At 34.1% G+C, this 18,409-nt stretch overlaps 2 protein-coding genes across 2 annotated transcripts; one reads left to right on the top strand and one right to left on the bottom strand.

The window, feature by feature from the left end:
* Nucleotides 1-4,030: 4,030 nt before the first annotated feature.
* LOC109100670 (mesoderm posterior protein 2-like) lies at nt 4,031-5,980 on the top strand. The gene is made up of 2 exons (XM_019114107.2): nt 4,031-4,819; nt 5,346-5,980. Exons 1-2 carry the CDS (start codon nt 4,208-4,210, stop codon nt 5,436-5,438), a joined length of 705 nt encoding a protein of 234 aa, XP_018969652.2. The 5' UTR covers nt 4,031-4,207; the 3' UTR covers nt 5,439-5,980.
* Nucleotides 5,981-7,124: 1,144 nt separating this feature from the next.
* On the bottom strand, nt 7,125-16,966 carry LOC109055958 (aminopeptidase N-like). Its single transcript, XM_042727223.1, has 19 exons — nt 16,132-16,966; nt 15,410-15,552; nt 14,413-14,552; nt 14,116-14,242; nt 13,856-14,010; nt 13,651-13,764; nt 12,802-12,945; nt 12,644-12,709; nt 12,475-12,540; nt 12,192-12,367; nt 11,904-12,111; nt 11,442-11,497; nt 11,172-11,319; nt 10,937-11,028; nt 10,074-10,184; nt 9,073-9,240; nt 8,298-8,438; nt 8,135-8,216; nt 7,125-7,486 (listed from the first exon to the last, which is right to left on the bottom strand). Exons 1-19 carry the CDS (start codon nt 16,734-16,736, stop codon nt 7,334-7,336), a joined length of 2,895 nt encoding a protein of 964 aa, XP_042583157.1. The 5' UTR covers nt 16,737-16,966; the 3' UTR covers nt 7,125-7,333.
* Nucleotides 16,967-18,409: the final 1,443 nt, after the last annotated feature.

Here is an 18,409-nt window from a genome sequence, read left to right as displayed (position 1 = left end):
TTTCTGGTAGACTGTGGGTAAATCTGGAATTTGAAATCTGGAATATTTCTCAAAATATTGAGAAAATCACCTTTAAAGTTGTCCAAATGAAGTCCTAAGCAATGCATATTACCAATCAAAAATCAAGTTTTGATATATTTACGTTAGGAAATTTAGCTTACCAAATATCTTCATGGAACATGAGCTTTACTTAATATCCTAATGATTTTTGGCATAAAAGAAAAATCGATCAATAGTGTACATTTTGGCAATACCAAGGTTTCTGGACCTATACTTTGGTATTCAACAATGTTCTTTCTTTCTAACCTTGAAGCACCATGTAAACACTATGGTAAACATTCGGTACCATGGTAGGCTATATATCCAAATATCACCTTTTATTTCTAACCTTTCCACTTATCACTATTTAATTCTAAGGGCTAATACATTTGAACTAATGTTCAGGTTTCCTCAGAAAACAGCAAGAGTAAAGAGCAAAAGTAAAGTGTTTGGGCGAAATCAATGGAAACTTGATTTGGTTTTTTGTTCGTCTGTAGTTTAATAACTATTCCTAATGGATCTTTACCGCTTGTTGGAAGATATTTCACCCTCATTAGCTGTTTCCATGTCTGTTGGCCTGTGTACAATGTATTGCCACTAGATTGTCTGTTATGTTCTGATTATCTTGTAATTTTATTGAATAACACTGAAGCTGTTAAAGCTGGCACAGAGCTGCATCATAATAACCAAGCAAATGTGACATTTCCTGGTTTATTTAACTAAAACAATAACCAGAAAGCATCCCAGATATTGCTTATTTTATTTAAATTGTAGTATATTCCATCCAAGCATGATCCTTCAGATGTGATGTGTATTCAGTCTGTGACAAGTGAAGCCTATTGCTGCTAATGAAGTTCAACTGAAAAGCCTGTTCACGCCACGAAGTCTAGCCTCAAACCTAGCTGTTGAGACCTCCCTCACAATACTCATGTCCTAATGTGAGCGAGTTGCATTTTAAATGCATAGAACAGTTGTGTGTGAATTACAGTAAGTTGTGGAATTAGCCCACAAACTTTATTTTGCCAGCTTGTGAGGTATATTTGATGTGCAAATCCCAATGTCAAATACACACATTCAGCTCTTTCATCTTGGAAGGCAAATACACAATTAAAATGTGTGAATGTGTAACAATCACGTGTTAATCGGCTCATAATCACTTGGGTGTTAAACAAAGTTAGAGGAAATCCTAGGGTTAGTTCACCTAAAAAAAATAAAATTTCCTTAAAATGAGATCTTCACTGGGACAGATTTGGAGAAATGTAGCATTACATCACTTGTTCACCAGTGGATCCTCTGCAGTGAACGCCTTCAAAATCAGTCTAAGCTGATAAAAACATCACAATAAATCCATCATTTAGGCATTTTAAACTTGACACCCTTGTTTTTGACCAAAATAGTCCTCGTCTATATCCATCCATAGTCTATAATCTATAATAATGCTTTGTGCAGTGAAAAAGTCCATGCCCTGTTGTCCTCTCACATCAAAGCCCACCAACATTTTTATAACTGTTTTGGACTGTTTTGCTTGTAAACAGTGCTTGATTTGTGTATATTTCTCTCCTGGTTCAGACCAGATGACTTTTTTCACTGGAGAAAGCAGTATTATGGATAAAGTAACTGGAAGTTAAAACGTCTTGATGGATTTGTTTCTTACAAACACAGCTTTTCACTTCACAAGACATTAACTGATGGACTGGAGTGGTGTGGATTACTTGTGGATTATTGTGATGTTTTTACCAGCTGTTTGGACTCTCATTCTGACGGCACCCATTCACTACAGAGGATCCGTTGGTGAGCAAGTGATGTAATGCTAAATTTCTCCAAATCTCTTCTGATGAAGACTCAAATTTGTCTACATCTTGCATGGCCTGAGAGTGGGTAAACTGTCAGCAAATATTTATTTTTGGATGAACTATTCCTTTAAGTTATGTAAGACACCCTCTCATTCTGGTAGTTAAGCTCGTGTACCAAATTCCATTGTCATATTTGCAATCTACAGTTTCACATGCGAGTTCAAATAGTGCTTAAAACCAGCATGTCTATCAGGACTAGTGTTTTTCTGGTGAAGTCCATGAGAACTTTCTGAACTAACACCGTAAACATTGCTGAGGTGTGACCTCACACCTTTGATCAGGAAATTACACAGTCTTCTCAGTTAAAATTGACATTTAAAATGAAACTAATACGTAATTTGTGATCTTATTCATTGAGCACATCCCTGAGAACTTTCGGATAACATTGGAACATTTTATGTTGATATCTATGTATATGTGTGTCTCTGTTGATGCAGGAGTCAAATATGACACTTCTGTTTGTGGGAACTGCAGTCACTGATCTCGTCCACCACCATCATCTGCTTCATCACTACAGGAGCCCTAAGAAGGTGTCATTTTCAGACCTCTGAGGTCAAAACTTCATGTCTAGCTATGAATGTAATCAGAATGGTGTTAATAATGTTAACATGAAGGAGTGGGTGTGATGTGATCGTGTTTTTCTCATGCTCCTCTCCTCATATTTTGATGGAAGCCAGACTGACTGATGAACTAAGTCTCATCTGTTGGTAGAGCTACTGTGTTTGATAGTCAGGGGATTGTTTGGATTTGTAATCTGAGATGCAAACGTCTCTGACCTGAATCAAACATGTCATCAGCAGTAAATTAGCATTGACCATGAAAAGCGCAGGGCCTCAGGAGCCTGAAATCATCAGGAAAATACACACAAAAGTTCTTGGTTATGGTTGGTCAGCTTCAGACAAAGTACAGTGCTGAAGCCATTCTCAGAAATACTGTATACGATTGAATTATTCTGCACTTAGCGTTTCAACACTAGCTTTGTTCTGGGTAGCTAACAAATAACATGGGCATCAAGATTTATGTTTAAAATGTATTAATGGAAAGTGCTGTAACTGCTCATTATATGTTTTTCAGTATTTTAAATCATATTTTAGCTTTCTTTTAGTTCACTTAAATAGTATTTTGTTGTGACAAATAAAAAATAAATGTAATTTTAATCTTAATTTTAAAAATACTATGTAGTTGCTCTTCAAGTTTAGTATATGAAATCGCAAGATGTATATGTATATACAGTATATACCATATTCATGTAGTAACATCTATTTATAAATATGAATTTCGGGTTGAGTAATATATTTTTTAGGTTTTTTTTTTTAAGAAGTATCTTATGTTCTATCTTATGTTAAGTATCTTTTGTTGACTTTCTCAATATTTTGATCTTTTTGCACCCTCAGATTCCAGATTTTCAAATAGTTGTATCTCGGCCAAATATTGTCCTATCCTAACAAACCATACATCAATGGAAAGCTTATTTATTCAGCTTCATATTTTAAAAAATGACCCTTATGACTGGTTTTGTGGTCCAGGGTCACACACACACACACACACACACAACATGTAATTTTTTTACATACTCTCAGTTTACTTTAATATGTATACATATAATTTGAGTAAGTTTTAAAATATTAGTATTTGCTCTCCAAATTTAGTGTTTTAATAATATACATAAATGCACAATAACTTTAAGAGGTTTGGGGTCAATAATATTTTTTATGTATTTTTAAAGAAGCCTCTCATGCTAATTTATGGTGATATATTTGTATATATATATATATATAGATAGATAGATATTTACCTTTTACACATTTACAATGCACATCATTATGAAATTGATGTAAATTGTTGTTTACTTATATCTGAATAGAATTAATTTGAATTCTAATTATTACAATAAATACATTAATAAAAATGAAGCATAGTTGCTGTTTGTGATTTTGTGTTTATAATTGTTCATTGCAATGGTGTATATCATGATCTATCTATCTATCTATCTATCTATCTATCTATCTATCTATCTATCTATCTATCTATCTATCTATCTATCTATCTATCTATCTATCTATCTAGCTATGTCTTATTTAAACTTGCAAGGGTTGTGTGCTCAGGCTGTTTCTGGTCCTCACACCTCACATCTGAGGCAGGAGAAGCTGCTCTTTCCCACAGACCCCCTACTTCTGGTGTCACTTCTCCTCTCAAGTACTGACTTGGATCCTCTGAGGTGCCAAATCGCACCTCACAGAGGATATATACAGGAGGAACATGGTCCACCAGCAACCACAACCTCACTCAGCAGAGACCTTCTCAACACTATAGCCATGGATACCTCCAGCTCTTCTCTTCAGCTCCAAGACAGCAGCGCTTGCCTGTTTGACTGTGAGAACCTTTTGGATCAGAGCTATGCCGTATCAGATGCAGGCTACTACAGCGCCGGCAGCAGCCTGTCTCCAGCCTCTTCCACAGATTCCTGTGGCTTCTCCCCTCCGGCTTACCCTTGTGGAGTGGGACAGGACATAGCCCAGGTCATCCCACACCACAGCATCACCACCCAGGGGAGGAACAAGGTCCAGCCACCCAAGAGAACCGGGCGGCCAAGGTCAAAATTCCCTGGAGTGAAACGGCAAACCGCAAGTGAGCGGGAGAAGCTGAGGATGAGGGATCTGACCAAAGCTCTTCATCACCTCAGGTCATACCTGCCTCCATCAGTGGCTCCTGTTGGAAAAACCTTGACCAAGATCGAGACGCTGCGGCTCACTATCCAGTACATCTCCTGCCTGTCTGCTCAGCTCGAACTCACTGAAGATGAGGTTGATTGTGGAGCTCAGGCCGAGGTCAATGCTGCATCAACCATCTTTGACGGCTTCACTGCAACCCCTTCAGCTCCTCAAAGTTTACCAGCTCAGCAGTTCCCATCTATGACCTGTTATCAGGTATGTACATTGTACTTCAACAGTGTTTAGATACTATTTTAAATAATATTACTAAATATTTTGTAAATTTGTCATAAATTTAGACTTCACATATATGCAGTATTGTACTTAAAGTGTTTTTGGATAAGTTAGTTTCTATTTGTATATTTTTCATTTTTATTTCCATTTTTGTTAAAAAGTTTAGTAATTTTTTTTGTGTCTGTTTTTGTAATTTTTTTAAACTAAGTTTTTTTTTTTTTTTTCTTTTTTTTTTTTTTGATTTAGTTAGTTTCCTAGATAGGCACTTCTCTAAGCTTTTTTTTTTTTTTTTTTTTAAACATTTATTTTTATTTAAAGTAAAAAATGTTACAGTTTTAATTTTAGAATCGCTTAACTATAATAAACCTGTTTGTTGTGCTGTTATATTTATGCATTTTTTTTAAATAATAATAATTATTTAATTCTTTGTATTTTAAAAATTTAATTCAATTTAAAAAATAGCTATCCTGTTCTTTTTCTTAATTTGATCTGTATTTTATTTTCCCAGACTCAGAATCCAGTCGAAGGCGAATTCCTATCCTTCCCAGCTCAGGATTGTTGGTTTCTCGAACAACACAATTTCTTCCACGGACAGTGCTGATCAAAGCAGACTGAAACGCACCTGAATGCAAATATTAATTTGTGCAATGTGTGTAAGATAATGAAATACTTTAATTTTGTGTATATGTCTGTACAGCTATTTATATTTTTCTATGTTTAAAAATATATTAATATTTATGAATTGTATGTTTTCTGGCAAATAAACCCTTAAAAAATCTTACATCAGTTGTGTGTTTTAAACATTACATACAAATGATTTCAATATTATTAAACAATGTACACCATAAAACAGATCATTAAGCAGCATCCTAATGAGGGACAGCTGTGATGGTAATTCCACGTTGTAATTCACACATTTAAGGAAACACCCCTGCAGAGCAAGCATTACAGTGGGCAGGAGAGTAAACAAACTCTTACAGGTGAGATCCTTTAATACCCCTCAGACTGTAAACAAAGCTCTGTGGGGCTCTTCTTCTGAAATGCAAGGTCTGATGCCTCTTTAAAGCTAAAAAGATAAACGGATGTGGTGTTTCCTAATATCTAAAAGGGTTAGGATGCCTCAAGGGTGAGTAAAACACAGGCTAATTTTCATTTTTGGGTGAACTAACCCTTTAAATTCTCTTTTAAATAGAGGAACTAGGAAAAGTTCACCCAAAAAACAACAAATTGCTGAAAATTCCATTGGACCATCCAAGATATAATTCAAGTATATTCAAGTATATTAGCGGATATAAAGAAATTGAGCATTACATCACTTGCTCACCAACGGATCCTCTGCAGTGAATGGGTGCCGTCAGAATGAGAGTCCAAACAGCTGATAAAAACATCACAATAATTCACAAGTGATCCAAATGACTCCAGTCCATCAGTTAATGCCTTGTGAAGTGAAAATCGTTAAGGCATTTGAACTTTAAACCATCGCTTCTGACCAAAACATAATCCATAATAACGCTTTCTCCATTCTGACGGCACCCATTCACTGCAGATGATCCAATGGTGAGCAAGTGAAGTAATTCTAAATTTCTTCAAATCTATTCCAAACTCAACTACATCTTTGATGGCCTGAGGGTGAGTAAATTTTCAGCAAATTAAAAACTATTCCTTTAAGTACCTATGGTGCCAGCAACAAGACAACATGATGAGAATCTTATGATCCCATGTCAGATTGCACAACAACACAAAAACCTTGCTGTGAGTTTATTAAAGATATTAATAGCACCATTAGTGACGTGAGTGACAGCTGTTCTTCAATGTCCATTTATAATATGTAGTAAAAGTCGTAAGAGTCTTGAAGGTGACAGGTCTGCAGCTGCTTTCAGACATCATAATAATGAATCACTTCCTCACACTCATTTCCTCCCATTTGTGCAGTCTTGTCTACTTCCTCTGTTGAGCCCCTAATGACACAGAAGAATTAACCACGTTCGTCTAGTTACAGAAACAACAAGTCCTGTAATGTGTTGTTACATCTTGGCCTGTGTTACTGAAGGTCCATTCCACTGTTCATCTTTCATAAGCAGTATGTGCAAAAGAGATTTTTCCCCCCAAATAATTTCCTCCATAGGTTTTTCACAAACAAACAAAAAAACTATTAGATGATTAAAAATGACAAACATTTTAATTTAAGGTTGACTTTCATAAAAAGAAAATGTACTTTCTAAAGGCAATGGAACTACTTAAAGAACAATGAAGAAATGTTGAATCATGAATGACAGTACAATATAACTGGTGATTATAAACAAAATATATGATGTTTATTTGCTTAATATTTAAATGCATACAAATATATATTTGTCAGAGCAAAAGATTGACAATTATCAATATAGCTAATTATCAAACTTGATTATAAAATGTCTGTATTTTCAAAATATAAATATATGTAATACTTAGCAAGTATAAAAAAATATTATACACAAACAGTCATAATGAGAGGGTTTAGTCTGACTGTTCAATTAGCCAGTTCATCACTTGCGCTTTGTTTTCAGATATCCATTTAATGTTGGCTTTTGTTTGTTCAATGGCCTGCTCTATTGCCTGCATACCAAAACTAAAATTGCTTGCTGCAAAGTCCTCTTGAAATCGCTGCAACTGTGAGAAAGAAATGGATAAGTACACACATCTCAAGAAAAAAAGAAAGAAAAACAGAATATAGCATCACAACAATTTTTGCCAATCTTAAGCTTAAATTTAAGATAAAAAATATTACATATTTGCTACTGTTTAAAACTCTGAGGTCACTACGATTTTTGAGAAATTAATAATTAGGAATAATTTGAAATTGACTGTTTTATTAAGCATAGATGAATCAAATTGAGCAAAAGTTACATTAAAGACATGTTACAAAAGATTTCTATTTTGAATGAACTTTCTATTCAACAAAGAATCCTTGAAAAAATGTTTAAAAAAAAAAATTAAGCAGCACAACTGTTTTAAACATTAATAATAAGAAGAAATGTTACTTGAGCTTTATCATCACAGGAATAAATGACATTTTAAAATATATTACAGTAGAAAATCATTATTTTTAATTGCAGTAGTATTTCACAATATTTTTATGTTTTATTTATCTTAATATTATTATGTTTTTTAATAAAATAAACAGTGCGCAGCCTTGGTGAATGTAAGAGACTTTCAAAAACATTTGAAAAATCGTACAGACCCTAAAAATTTTAACAGTAGTGTAATAATATTGGTTTTGCATTTGCAAATACAAGCTCTTGTTCAAATAGCACAAACCTGTTGCAGTTCAAATTCTGTGGAAAACTTTTTTGTGATGCCTTTGATCAGTCCTCCAAAAAAGAAGGGTCCATCCTCAAAACTATGGAGATCACATGATAGAAAATGTCAGCAGAGAATATAAATATACATTTAGAAAGAAAGAAGGAAATACAGTACTTACTTCTTAGTTATATACTCCCAGTTTGCTCTGAAAAAGTCCCAAACCAATGGTTGTCCAATTACATTGTCTGCAATATACACAATAGCGTAGGTAATGTCCTGCTTCCTGATCAGGTTTGGATCTATTGAGTATTCCAGGTACCTTTCGAAAACAAAAGGCAATTAAATGAGTAAACACTACATGTACGAGACTTAGTTAAATTAATAAAATAAAATAATTGAAATAAATGGACTTCTGTCATATAAAATATAAGCTATGTACTACCATTCAAAAGTTTGGGTCAGTAAGATTTTTTTTTTTTTTTTTAAAGAAGCTTATGCTTATCAAAGCTGTGTTTATTTGTTCATAAAATACAGTGAAAAGATTAATATTGTGAAATATTATTAAAATTTAAAATATTTATTATTAAAATTTTTCTATTTGAATATATTTTAAAATGTATTTTATTGCTGTGATGCAAAGCTGAATTTTCAGCATCATTACTGCAGTCTTCAGAAATTCTAATACACTGATTTGCTGCTCAAGAAGCATTTATTATTATTATCAATGTTGACACCAACTATACTGCTTAATATTTTTGTGGACACATATTTATTTTAGGATTCTTTGATTAATACAAAATTAAATAAAAAATAAATAAATAGAAAAAAACAGCATTTAGTTTGAAATAGAATATCTTTACTGTCACTTTTGATCAATTAAATGCATCTTTACAGAATAAAAGTATGAATTTTTTGGGTAGTTTATGTTTTAAGATGTAGTATACATGACTCACCTGTTTAACAGCCAGGGCTCTTTAGTGCATGACAGACCATATAACAGTTTCTCTGCCTCTGCAGCAATGGTACTGTTCTTGAACATCTGCCATCCGAAATCCCACTCCTCAACACCTCCAGCAGCGATGGCATTACAGTACACAGTGACCTTCAGATTTGAGGGAATTCTTGAGTGAAAAATAAAATAAAATAAAACCAAAATAAACACAACTGAACTGAACCAAACCAGAAATATCTGAAGTGAGCCGGCTTGAATTAAACTGAACAATATCTGAATGAACATTGCTAGAAAGATCCTAAATGTTTTTAACTGAATTCTGAATTGAATTGAATTAAACTGATTTACTGAACTAAACTAAAATCAGTGAAATCTACAGACATAAAAAGAACTCAACTGGAACTGAACTGACTTAAACTCCCATAAAAAGATTTGATAACTAGAAATAAATGAACAAGCTTGAAGTGAATTCGGACTTGAATCTAATTAAATGTATTAAATGAACTTAACTAAAATCAATGGTATGGACAGAACTAGAAAAAGCTGGACTGTCTTGAACTGAATTCGGAGTAGAACTGAACTGAACTTCCATAAACATTAAAAAGAACTAAAATGGAATGAATTCTGACTTGAATTAAAAGAAACAGATTAACTGAACTAACTAAAATCAAGAGCTAAATTGGCTTGAACTGAATTCTGAGGGGAAATTGACTGAATTTAGCTCCCATAAACAGATTGAAAAGAACTGAAAAGAACTGACTTAAACTGAATTGTGACTTGAATTGAACTGAATGGAAACTGATTAACTGAACTAAACTAAAAATCATTGGTACAAACAGACCTTGAAAGAGATGAACTGGCTTGAACTGAATTGAGAGTAGAACTGAATCACTGAACTGAACTAAATTCAACTGAATTTGCAGAATAAGAATTAAGAAATGAGAATAAATAACTGGTATGAACTGAATTCAGATTTCAGGCTTAGAGAAGCATTTTCCATACGGGCTAGTGTCAGGGTTCTTCATCCACTGTCTGTACCACATTCTAGTGAGCTCTGAACATCCTTTCACTCCGGTTTTGCAAGCCATTGAGATTGCGTTTATTTGGTTGTATCTACAAACAGAAGTCACACAAACCAAACAATATTTCAGTTTCCCTTTCCCATATATCCCCTTTTATCACAGTGAACATTGCTTATATTGCCAATTTTTATGCAAAAACAGAAATTAATTAAATATGTTATGCAACCTCTCAGTTATAAGGAGAGTTTAAAGGGGTCATATCATAAATTTTTTAGTTGTTTTGTTTTCCACTGAGGTCCACTTAGTTTCTGAAAAATTTAGTTTTTTTATAATCATATTTCACCCCAGTCTCTAAACCTTACAATTAAAGAGCCTTTTTTGCGGTTGTGCCTATATGACTTTTATGTAAACATCCTCTTTGCATATAAAATTACCCATGGGTTTGCACAAGCTCTGACAGATTTTCCCACACTTTATTCATATTTACCACATTTGTCGTGTGTTTATGAATAGCATATATTTCCTCATTACCTCAGTGTGGTAAAGTTGATGTGTTTTTGTGGGTGGTCATTTCATCTTGTGGTCTGTCTGACGTCAGTACATAAGGAGCTGCTTTGCATAATACTTTAATTTTTTTTATATCCAAAACCATGATGTGATCATGATGTGACCACTTTAAAATTCTTCACAACAGCTTTATGTTTGTGCTTAAAGAATTAAAGCATATAACTGACTGTAGTAACACATAGTGGTGGTATATATATATATATATATATATATATATATATATATATATATATATATATATAGAATAAACTGTAAACAAAGAAATCACGTATTTACTGGTCCATGTATCTTGGGGGTTTCTGAGTCCAGTTTGATGTGATAACTTTGAAGTGGTCAAAAAGAGGCTGCACCTCTCCCCGCAGGTAAGTCTGGAGTGATTTATAAATGATAAAATAAGTGTCTGATATGTTCTGAATGAGCATTCTCTGTGTACTGAATTTTTTATTGTAATTTTTTTATGTATCAGCTGCATGTAATAATACTATTTTTTGTAATACATAAACGAACATACCTGTAAAGGTCCATAGACTTCTGTTCGGTCAAACATGAGGAAAAAGTACTGTAAATTTCTTATGGCAGATTCCCACGGTATGTACTCCTTCTCCTTGTAGAGATACTTAGTTGTTCTCAGAGCCAAGGTTATGTTGATTATCTGTGCCCTATGAATAATAAGATTCAGATTTTCAATTATTTTATTATTTACAGCAAGATCATTTTTTGATGAAATTGATGCCCTGAGGAATTGTCCATTGATGAAATATCATTACAGCAGAGAGCTTACCTCGCCAAATTAAATGCATCATCAATTATCTGACCCCTGTTAAGGACTGGAATAACCTATGTGAAAAGAGGATCAAATCAAATGTTATATTATGTTATTATTTATTATATATATATTATATCAACTAGTAAATATCATGTATAACTATATATTAGAACAATTCAGAACTACAAAATTATACAGCAGAACAGTATATATTATAAAGATTGTAATAAACTAGTGAACATTTTAAGTAGATCAAAATGCGTTCTTGTCTTAGGACAACTTTGATGGACTTTTCTGATCCACTTCAAATGCTGACTACTATATTTAATACTATATAACCATATAATTTTGTTCAAGTTTTACTAATATAATCATTTTTAATGTTCACTTTAAACTGATTATTCTTTGGATTTTATTCAGGTATGCTACTTTGATGCTTAATGTTTTGAATTGCTTTAAAGATAATGAGACACCTACTTTATGATCTGAATTCAGTTGTATGAGGAGACGTTCCCAGTTCTGGGGATCATAATTAACCCTGTAGTATCCCGTGACATTCAGGTTGGCCAATAACCAGTCAGTATCGGTCTTCATGGGCTCATATGAAGCTGTTTTAGTAAGCAGCCAGTGCTGGCCCATGTTACTGCCGCTCTTCATCCATGTGATTGGCACAAACCATTCATAACTGCAATCATTTTTGAACATACACACAGTATAATTTAAAAGGACAGTACTCTGTTGACACATTTGTCAGTTTAAACATACTTGTAGTCAGATGGCTTGTCCACTACTGCCTCTGGGTGTATCAGGAAGTGCTGCTGAGTGATACTTCCTGTTCGAGTGTCAATAGTTACTACAGGAAAACCCATCTGAAGAATCCAGCGATTCATAATTTCATTTATTGAGGCTGGGAGTTGGATGCTTGAATCTGCGTCTATAACCTGAAAAAGATTTATAATGAAATATAATGAAAATTATGGATAAAAAGACAAACACGCTTACACTAATATTTATTTAAGGATTCCATTGCATCTATTTTGTAACTTACTTCCTGCAGTTTTTTCCAAAGATCTGTGTACACAGTGTTGTTGTATGCATACTCATGCAAATAGTTCTGTGGAAATAATGCACGGGGGTTAGTCTGAGAAAAAGTCACTCTAAAAGTCACATTAATGCATCATAAAATACTTTTAAAGCCTTAAACTTTTCAGACATACATGAAGTCCATTAGCAAAGATAGACTCTGTCAGAAACTCTGACAACATTCTCAGTATTGCAGCCCCCTGAAATGACAACAATTTAGCATTAACTGAAACACTGCAATATGGCACTGCTTAACAGTTATTTCAAGTTGTTTTTGGCTCATGATGAAAACCTTGCTATACGTGATGGTATCAAATAACAGATCGATTTGATCCGGTGTGATGACTTCATCCTCTTGTGAAGAAAGCGGGTGGGAGGAAACAAGAGCGTCAACCTCAAACGCCCTCTGAACCTGTTGCAGCACCATCAGATCTTTTCAGGAGAGAAAAGACAGTGAACCCCTCACTTTAATATATTCATAATACTTAAAAAAAAAAAAGAAAGAAAGATATGATATCAATCTACTTGATATAGATAGATTACTTTTTTGTAGTTTGTATCAGGATCAGGCTTCACTTTGCTCATGAATATTAATTAAGTTACGTCACGTTACATTACACTCGCCTAGTAGCAGTAGGTCTATCGCAAGCCGTTTTAACAAAGTTTTAAATGTTAAAACGGCTTGCCATAGTAGGTCTGGCGTTAAAAAAAAAATGCGTTAATAATTAGCTAGCAAATAAAGAAATCTTACTATTTTCAGTGTACAGTTCACAAATGAAACAACTTTACGGAACTTTACCAAGCCTCGTCAGCATGAATTATTGGAGTGCAAGTAGAGGACATTTTTCGTTGAAAATCAAGCAGGCATAGAATAGAAACGTGACGTAACTATTTTCAACGCGATACTCAATCGGTTTCAGAGCGAAAGACTGTTATAAATTCACTGTAAACCACGGCTTCTTGGGGCTTATTGCCAGGGGCGTTGCACAAGATCCCGGGCCCTATGCATAGGCAGTCCTGATGGGCCCCCATGAAAAATGAAAATCGAGCCTTCTGATTTCTATTATATTCTTTGCTATATTTTGTGAACATAGACATGATTTGAATAGACCAGATGTGAATATAGTGAATAAAGACTTACAATATTCCAGGTGGGCTCAGCATAATCAGCTCCAAGATATGAAACATAATTTGCAAAACCTTCATTGAGCCACAGGTCGTTCCACCATCTCATGGTCACAAGGTTCCCAAACCACTAGACAGTAATTTGACTCACATAAATGAATTACATAATTTAATGAATTACAACAATTTTTTATAGAAAGAGGGAGAGGTTCTCCACATACCATGTGTGCAAGTTCATGTGTAATAACAGTGACCACCCATTCTTTATCTTCATTAGAGGACACGTTAGGATCGTAGAAAAGCGATAGCTCTCTGTATGTGACCAGACCCCAGTTTTCCATGGCTCCAGCAGCGAAATCAGGAAGTGCGATTTGGTCTAGAGAATGGAAAGTATTAGTCTGATTGCTTTTTTCCCCAGTGGTCCAGTGTTAATGGATTGAGACATAAAGTTTGGAATGAGCTTGCATGTTTAAACTCTCACCTGATTTGGATAGGGGGTACGTGGTGTTGTAATAGTTTTCGAAATATTTCAAAATAGGGAATGTCACATTAAGGGCATAATCTCCCTGACCAGTTTCAATGGCTTCTCTGCGTCCCCATATTCTGATCTAAAAAATAAATAAATAAAATAAAGTAATACATTTGGTGGAAATTACAAATTGATTATGTAATAAAAATCAATACATTTAATACACGTTTTTAACTTGTTATCCACATTTACAGTACATCTATAAGAGGAAAGAAGGGAGCAAGAGAGTGAATATATCTTGATTTCTACCAAAATATTGGCCTCTGGAGGGGATCGTATGTTGGTAAATTCACTGACAACAAAGGCCAACAGATATGTTGACATTTTCTGAGTTGGCTCAAATCTGGTCTGTAAAACCTCTTGATTATCTATGGTGATGCTTTCAGTGCCTAAAGGGAAAATCAGAACATGAGTGAAGATTTAAAATGTGTCCACATATAAATCCATTCAGTATACTCTTGTGTACAGTTCAAAAGTTGGGGTCTTAATGATTTTGTGTTTTTGAAAGAAGTCTGCGATTATGTGGTTTCTAGTTGATTAAAATACAGCAAAAACAGTAATATTGGGAAATATTAATATAATTTAAAATCACTATTTTCAGTTGAAATTATTTACTATTTTTTACTATTAATTATAAAAACTATTTTCCTGGTTTTCATCCAAAATATCTTAAATTGTGTTCTGAGATGAACAAAGCTTTTACGGGTTTGGAACGACATGAGGGTAAGTGATTAATGACAAAATTTTCATTTTGGGTTGGAGTATCCCTTTAAATGTAAATTTTGTCAGTGATTATATAACACGCAAGGGAAAATATAAGGCCTCAATAAGTGATTAAAGAGCAGGTTATAAACCACCAAGCAATCAAGACTACCATTATACAACTTTGGAAAAACTTCAGTAAAGCTAAAATAATTGGTTAGGTCTAAACTTCTGTACATCTCTTACTGTAAAGACTGTGATGTGGTTTAAGGCTACCGGTTGTTTTTTTGCTTGTTTTTGTTTTTGTTTCATTTTTTATAAAAAAAAAAAAAAAAAAAAACACTAAAAGTCATGTCATAAGATACAGTATGCATCCCATTGAATTTAGAAGCATATGCTTAATTTGATCATTTTTGTGAAGTAAATGATAAATCTGTTTGGATAATATAGAGCTTTGATTACTGAATTAAATTGAAATTACAATATCGTCTTATAATTTCTAATAATAGTATCTATTACACTTGTTATTGTTGTGATCACTAACCCAGCTCCATGCCGTTAGAAAGGGCCACAGTTCCACGAGGGTGAAGGAGAGTCAGATGGAAGATGGCCTTCATTGATGGCTCATCAAAGCAGGGGAAAGCGTTCCGGGCGGCGGTGGGCTGCATTTGTGTTGTGGCGACAACTCTGCCAAAATGAAGTTATCTCAGCTGAGTGTGTAGGAAGTAGTAGTACAGCTTGCAAAACAGTTCAAAATTCAGTGTGCAATTCAAGGAAAACATTAATTACACCTAATAATGAATTTACATTTTACATGTACATTTTTGCATTTAGCAGACACTTTTATCCAATATTCAGTAATAATAATAATAATAATAATTCAATAATTACAAAATATATAAAGCAGTGGTTTGTGGTTTTTAAATTAAACATTAAATAATTATTTCCTAATTTTTAGAAATTCTCTAATTCATTTATTGCCCTGATATTGAAATCCAAAATAATATTTGTACATTTTAAAATTAATTTCTCATACCACAATACAAATTAATTGAACTTAAAAATTTGCGGAAAAAACATATTGTGTGTTACAGGACCTAAAATACTATTACTTTACACATAAGTATGCTATAAACATTTTTATAGTTCATTTTAAGATTAATTAATTAGCATTATAAGTATTTACTTTGATGTTAACTTCAAAAGCTGTAAAAATACAAACATTTCAACCCTTTCTTAGCTAAGTAATGCCAGTAGTCATCTTACTTTTTTACACCATTTTCTGTGTATTCGCTTCTGTAAAATCCTCCGAGGTCATCTGACAGCTCTCCATGGAATTCCGTGTAGAGCCAATAGGATTTTCCAACTTGTAGTTTTCCTTTCAGCTGAATCACCATGAACTGTGTTTGTGTTTGAAACCAGGTCTTCAGAATGGCCGGAGCGCTTGTCCCTCCCAAACCCGTCAGCTTGGCATGATGCATCTCTGAGGTCAAGGTGAAGTTCAGCTCATTGGAATGAATAAGGATCAGGTTGGTCTCCTTCATGCAAGTAAATGCAACTCCAGATTTCCCAGTGAAAATGTACATGCCCCGCTCGTCCAGCACCAACCGAGGCCAAAGCGTCACATTGTAGTACTCAGGAAGAAGGGCGTCAGGCAGTCTGTACTTGTCCCAGGGCTCGTTCGACGGTGCCGAGGTTCTGTGGGGTGCTGCAGTCGTCACCATGCGGGTCCCGTCTATTGCATTTACCTCGTTTTTCCATTTCTCTTGAGCATAGACCACTGAGAGTGCAAAAATGGTGAGCACGGCCCCAGCGCCCAACCCAAATAGCACAATCCCTAGAGGCTTACTAATGTAAAAGCCTTTCCCCATGGCCGCAGAGTTAAAATGAAGTATCAGGAGATGTTGTCAGGAGTTAATGATGGGGCCGGAACAGGATCAAGTCTTGCAGACAGTCATGAAGCGTGTGTGATTAAATAGTGGTGACTGTGATGAATCATGCTGTGGTCGTATCCATGCCATTTCTGCGGAAAACAGTTACTCAAGCTCTACATGTTTGCATAGTTCTCATTTTTAAATCAACAAAACAATGGCAAATATGTCTTTATACTTCGCATTTGACTTGACTTTGCATGTGACTTTTGTTTGCCAAGTTAAACTGGGACACAGGGCTTATTAGAGATCGCTTCTGGGTAATTACGTTACTCTTGAGTCTTGAAAGTGCTTTATACCCCTTCCAAGTTAATATTTAAAATGTTATGAAACAGCCTCCTGCTGTTTGTGTGGTTATGACAGTGAATTACATAGAAAAACGATCTAGCGGATGCCATCAAGCAGCACTATATCTTTTAACGTATTCTGAAGTTATGTGTTCAGTGTGTCATGATGACAGTGTATAAGCGCATTCAGAAATGAGGAAGATGCACACTAAAATATACAGACACTGTGACACAGCTTGAAATAATGATTTCAAAATGTTTCTACAACTTAATTATTTATTTAAGAGAAAAAAGACAGAGATGTACATGCATCAAAAAAGGCCATAAAAAACAGTTACCACCACTATTATTTAAAAGTTTGTGGTCAGTAAAAAGTATACTCACCAAGGCTACATTTATTTGATCAAAAATACAGTAAAACTGTAAAATATTATCACAATTTAAAATAACTATTTTCCATTTTAATATATTATAAAATGTCATTTTTTCCTCTGATGGAAAAGCTGAATTTTTAGCTGCTCAGGTAACATATTTGATTATTAACCATGTCGAAAACAGTCGTGCTGCTTAATATTTTTTGTGGAAAACATGATTCTTTTTTTTCAGGGTATTGAATATAACATTTAGAAGAACAGAAGTTATTTTAAATGTCTTCACTGTCACTTTAATCAGTTTATTTCACTTGCTGAATAGAAGTATTAGGGCCAGATTTACTAAACATGGCAAATTAGTGTTAGAGCGCAATTCTGTAAAAGCGCTGATGGGATGGGAAAATTCTGCGGGTGATGTGCTGACAATGCACACATTAAAGAACACAGATGCAGTCAGATCATTTCCATAATGACCAGCGCAATCTACCAAGAGCAGTGGTTTTTTTTGGTTGTTTTTTTTTTGCTTGTCAAATATTGCCAAAAATACCAGTAATTTGACGAGCGCAAACATTAGTAAATCACATTGCATGATTAATTTTAAAACCCTCCTCCCATAAATTTTACATCTGAAAGGGAAACTCCTACAAATGCATATTCAATAAGGTCAGATGCAAAAATAACTGTAAATAATGCTTCACTGCGCATCTTTAATAAATTCTGACAGTACTATTTTAATGCCAAAAGACGGTTTGTGCTGGCGCAAGCTCTTAGTAAGTCTGGCCTTTAATTTCTTAAACTTACTGACCCGAACCTTTTGAGCGGAAGTTTATGTTTATACTTTTTAATGGGAGCATATTTTCAAAATTGCACATTCCAGTCAATAATAGCAAGTTAACATTTAAATGCTAAATATAATTTTACAAGAAAATATGAGTGTGGTTGCCCATACACAATT

The sequence above is a fragment of the Cyprinus carpio genome, chromosome B7 (assembly GCF_018340385.1).
Source record: "Cyprinus carpio isolate SPL01 chromosome B7, ASM1834038v1, whole genome shotgun sequence".
Classification (NCBI taxonomy): domain Eukaryota; kingdom Metazoa; phylum Chordata; class Actinopteri; order Cypriniformes; family Cyprinidae; genus Cyprinus; species Cyprinus carpio.
This window is presented reverse-complemented; position numbering and strand designations above follow the sequence as displayed.

Excerpts from the sequence above, each read along its gene's own strand:
- LOC109100670 (XM_019114107.2), top strand. The coding sequence starts at position 4,208 with ATGGATACCTCCAGCTCTTCTCTTCAGCTCCAAGACAGCAGCGCTTGC. Across the intron at positions 4,820-5,345 it reads CATCTATGACCTGTTATCAG|ACTCAGAATCCAGTCGAAGG; the intron begins GTATGTACATTG and ends TTATTTTCCCAG.
- LOC109055958 (XM_042727223.1), bottom strand. The coding sequence starts at position 16,736 with ATGGGGAAAGGCTTTTACATTAGTAAGCCTCTAGGGATTGTGCTATTT. Across the intron at positions 8,439-9,072 it reads GAGCCCTGGCTGTTAAACAG|GTACCTGGAATACTCAATAG; the intron begins GTGAGTCATGTA and ends TGTTTTCGAAAG. Across the intron at positions 7,487-8,134 it reads CAGAATTTGAACTGCAACAG|TTGCAGCGATTTCAAGAGGA; the intron begins GTTTGTGCTATT and ends TCTTTCTCACAG.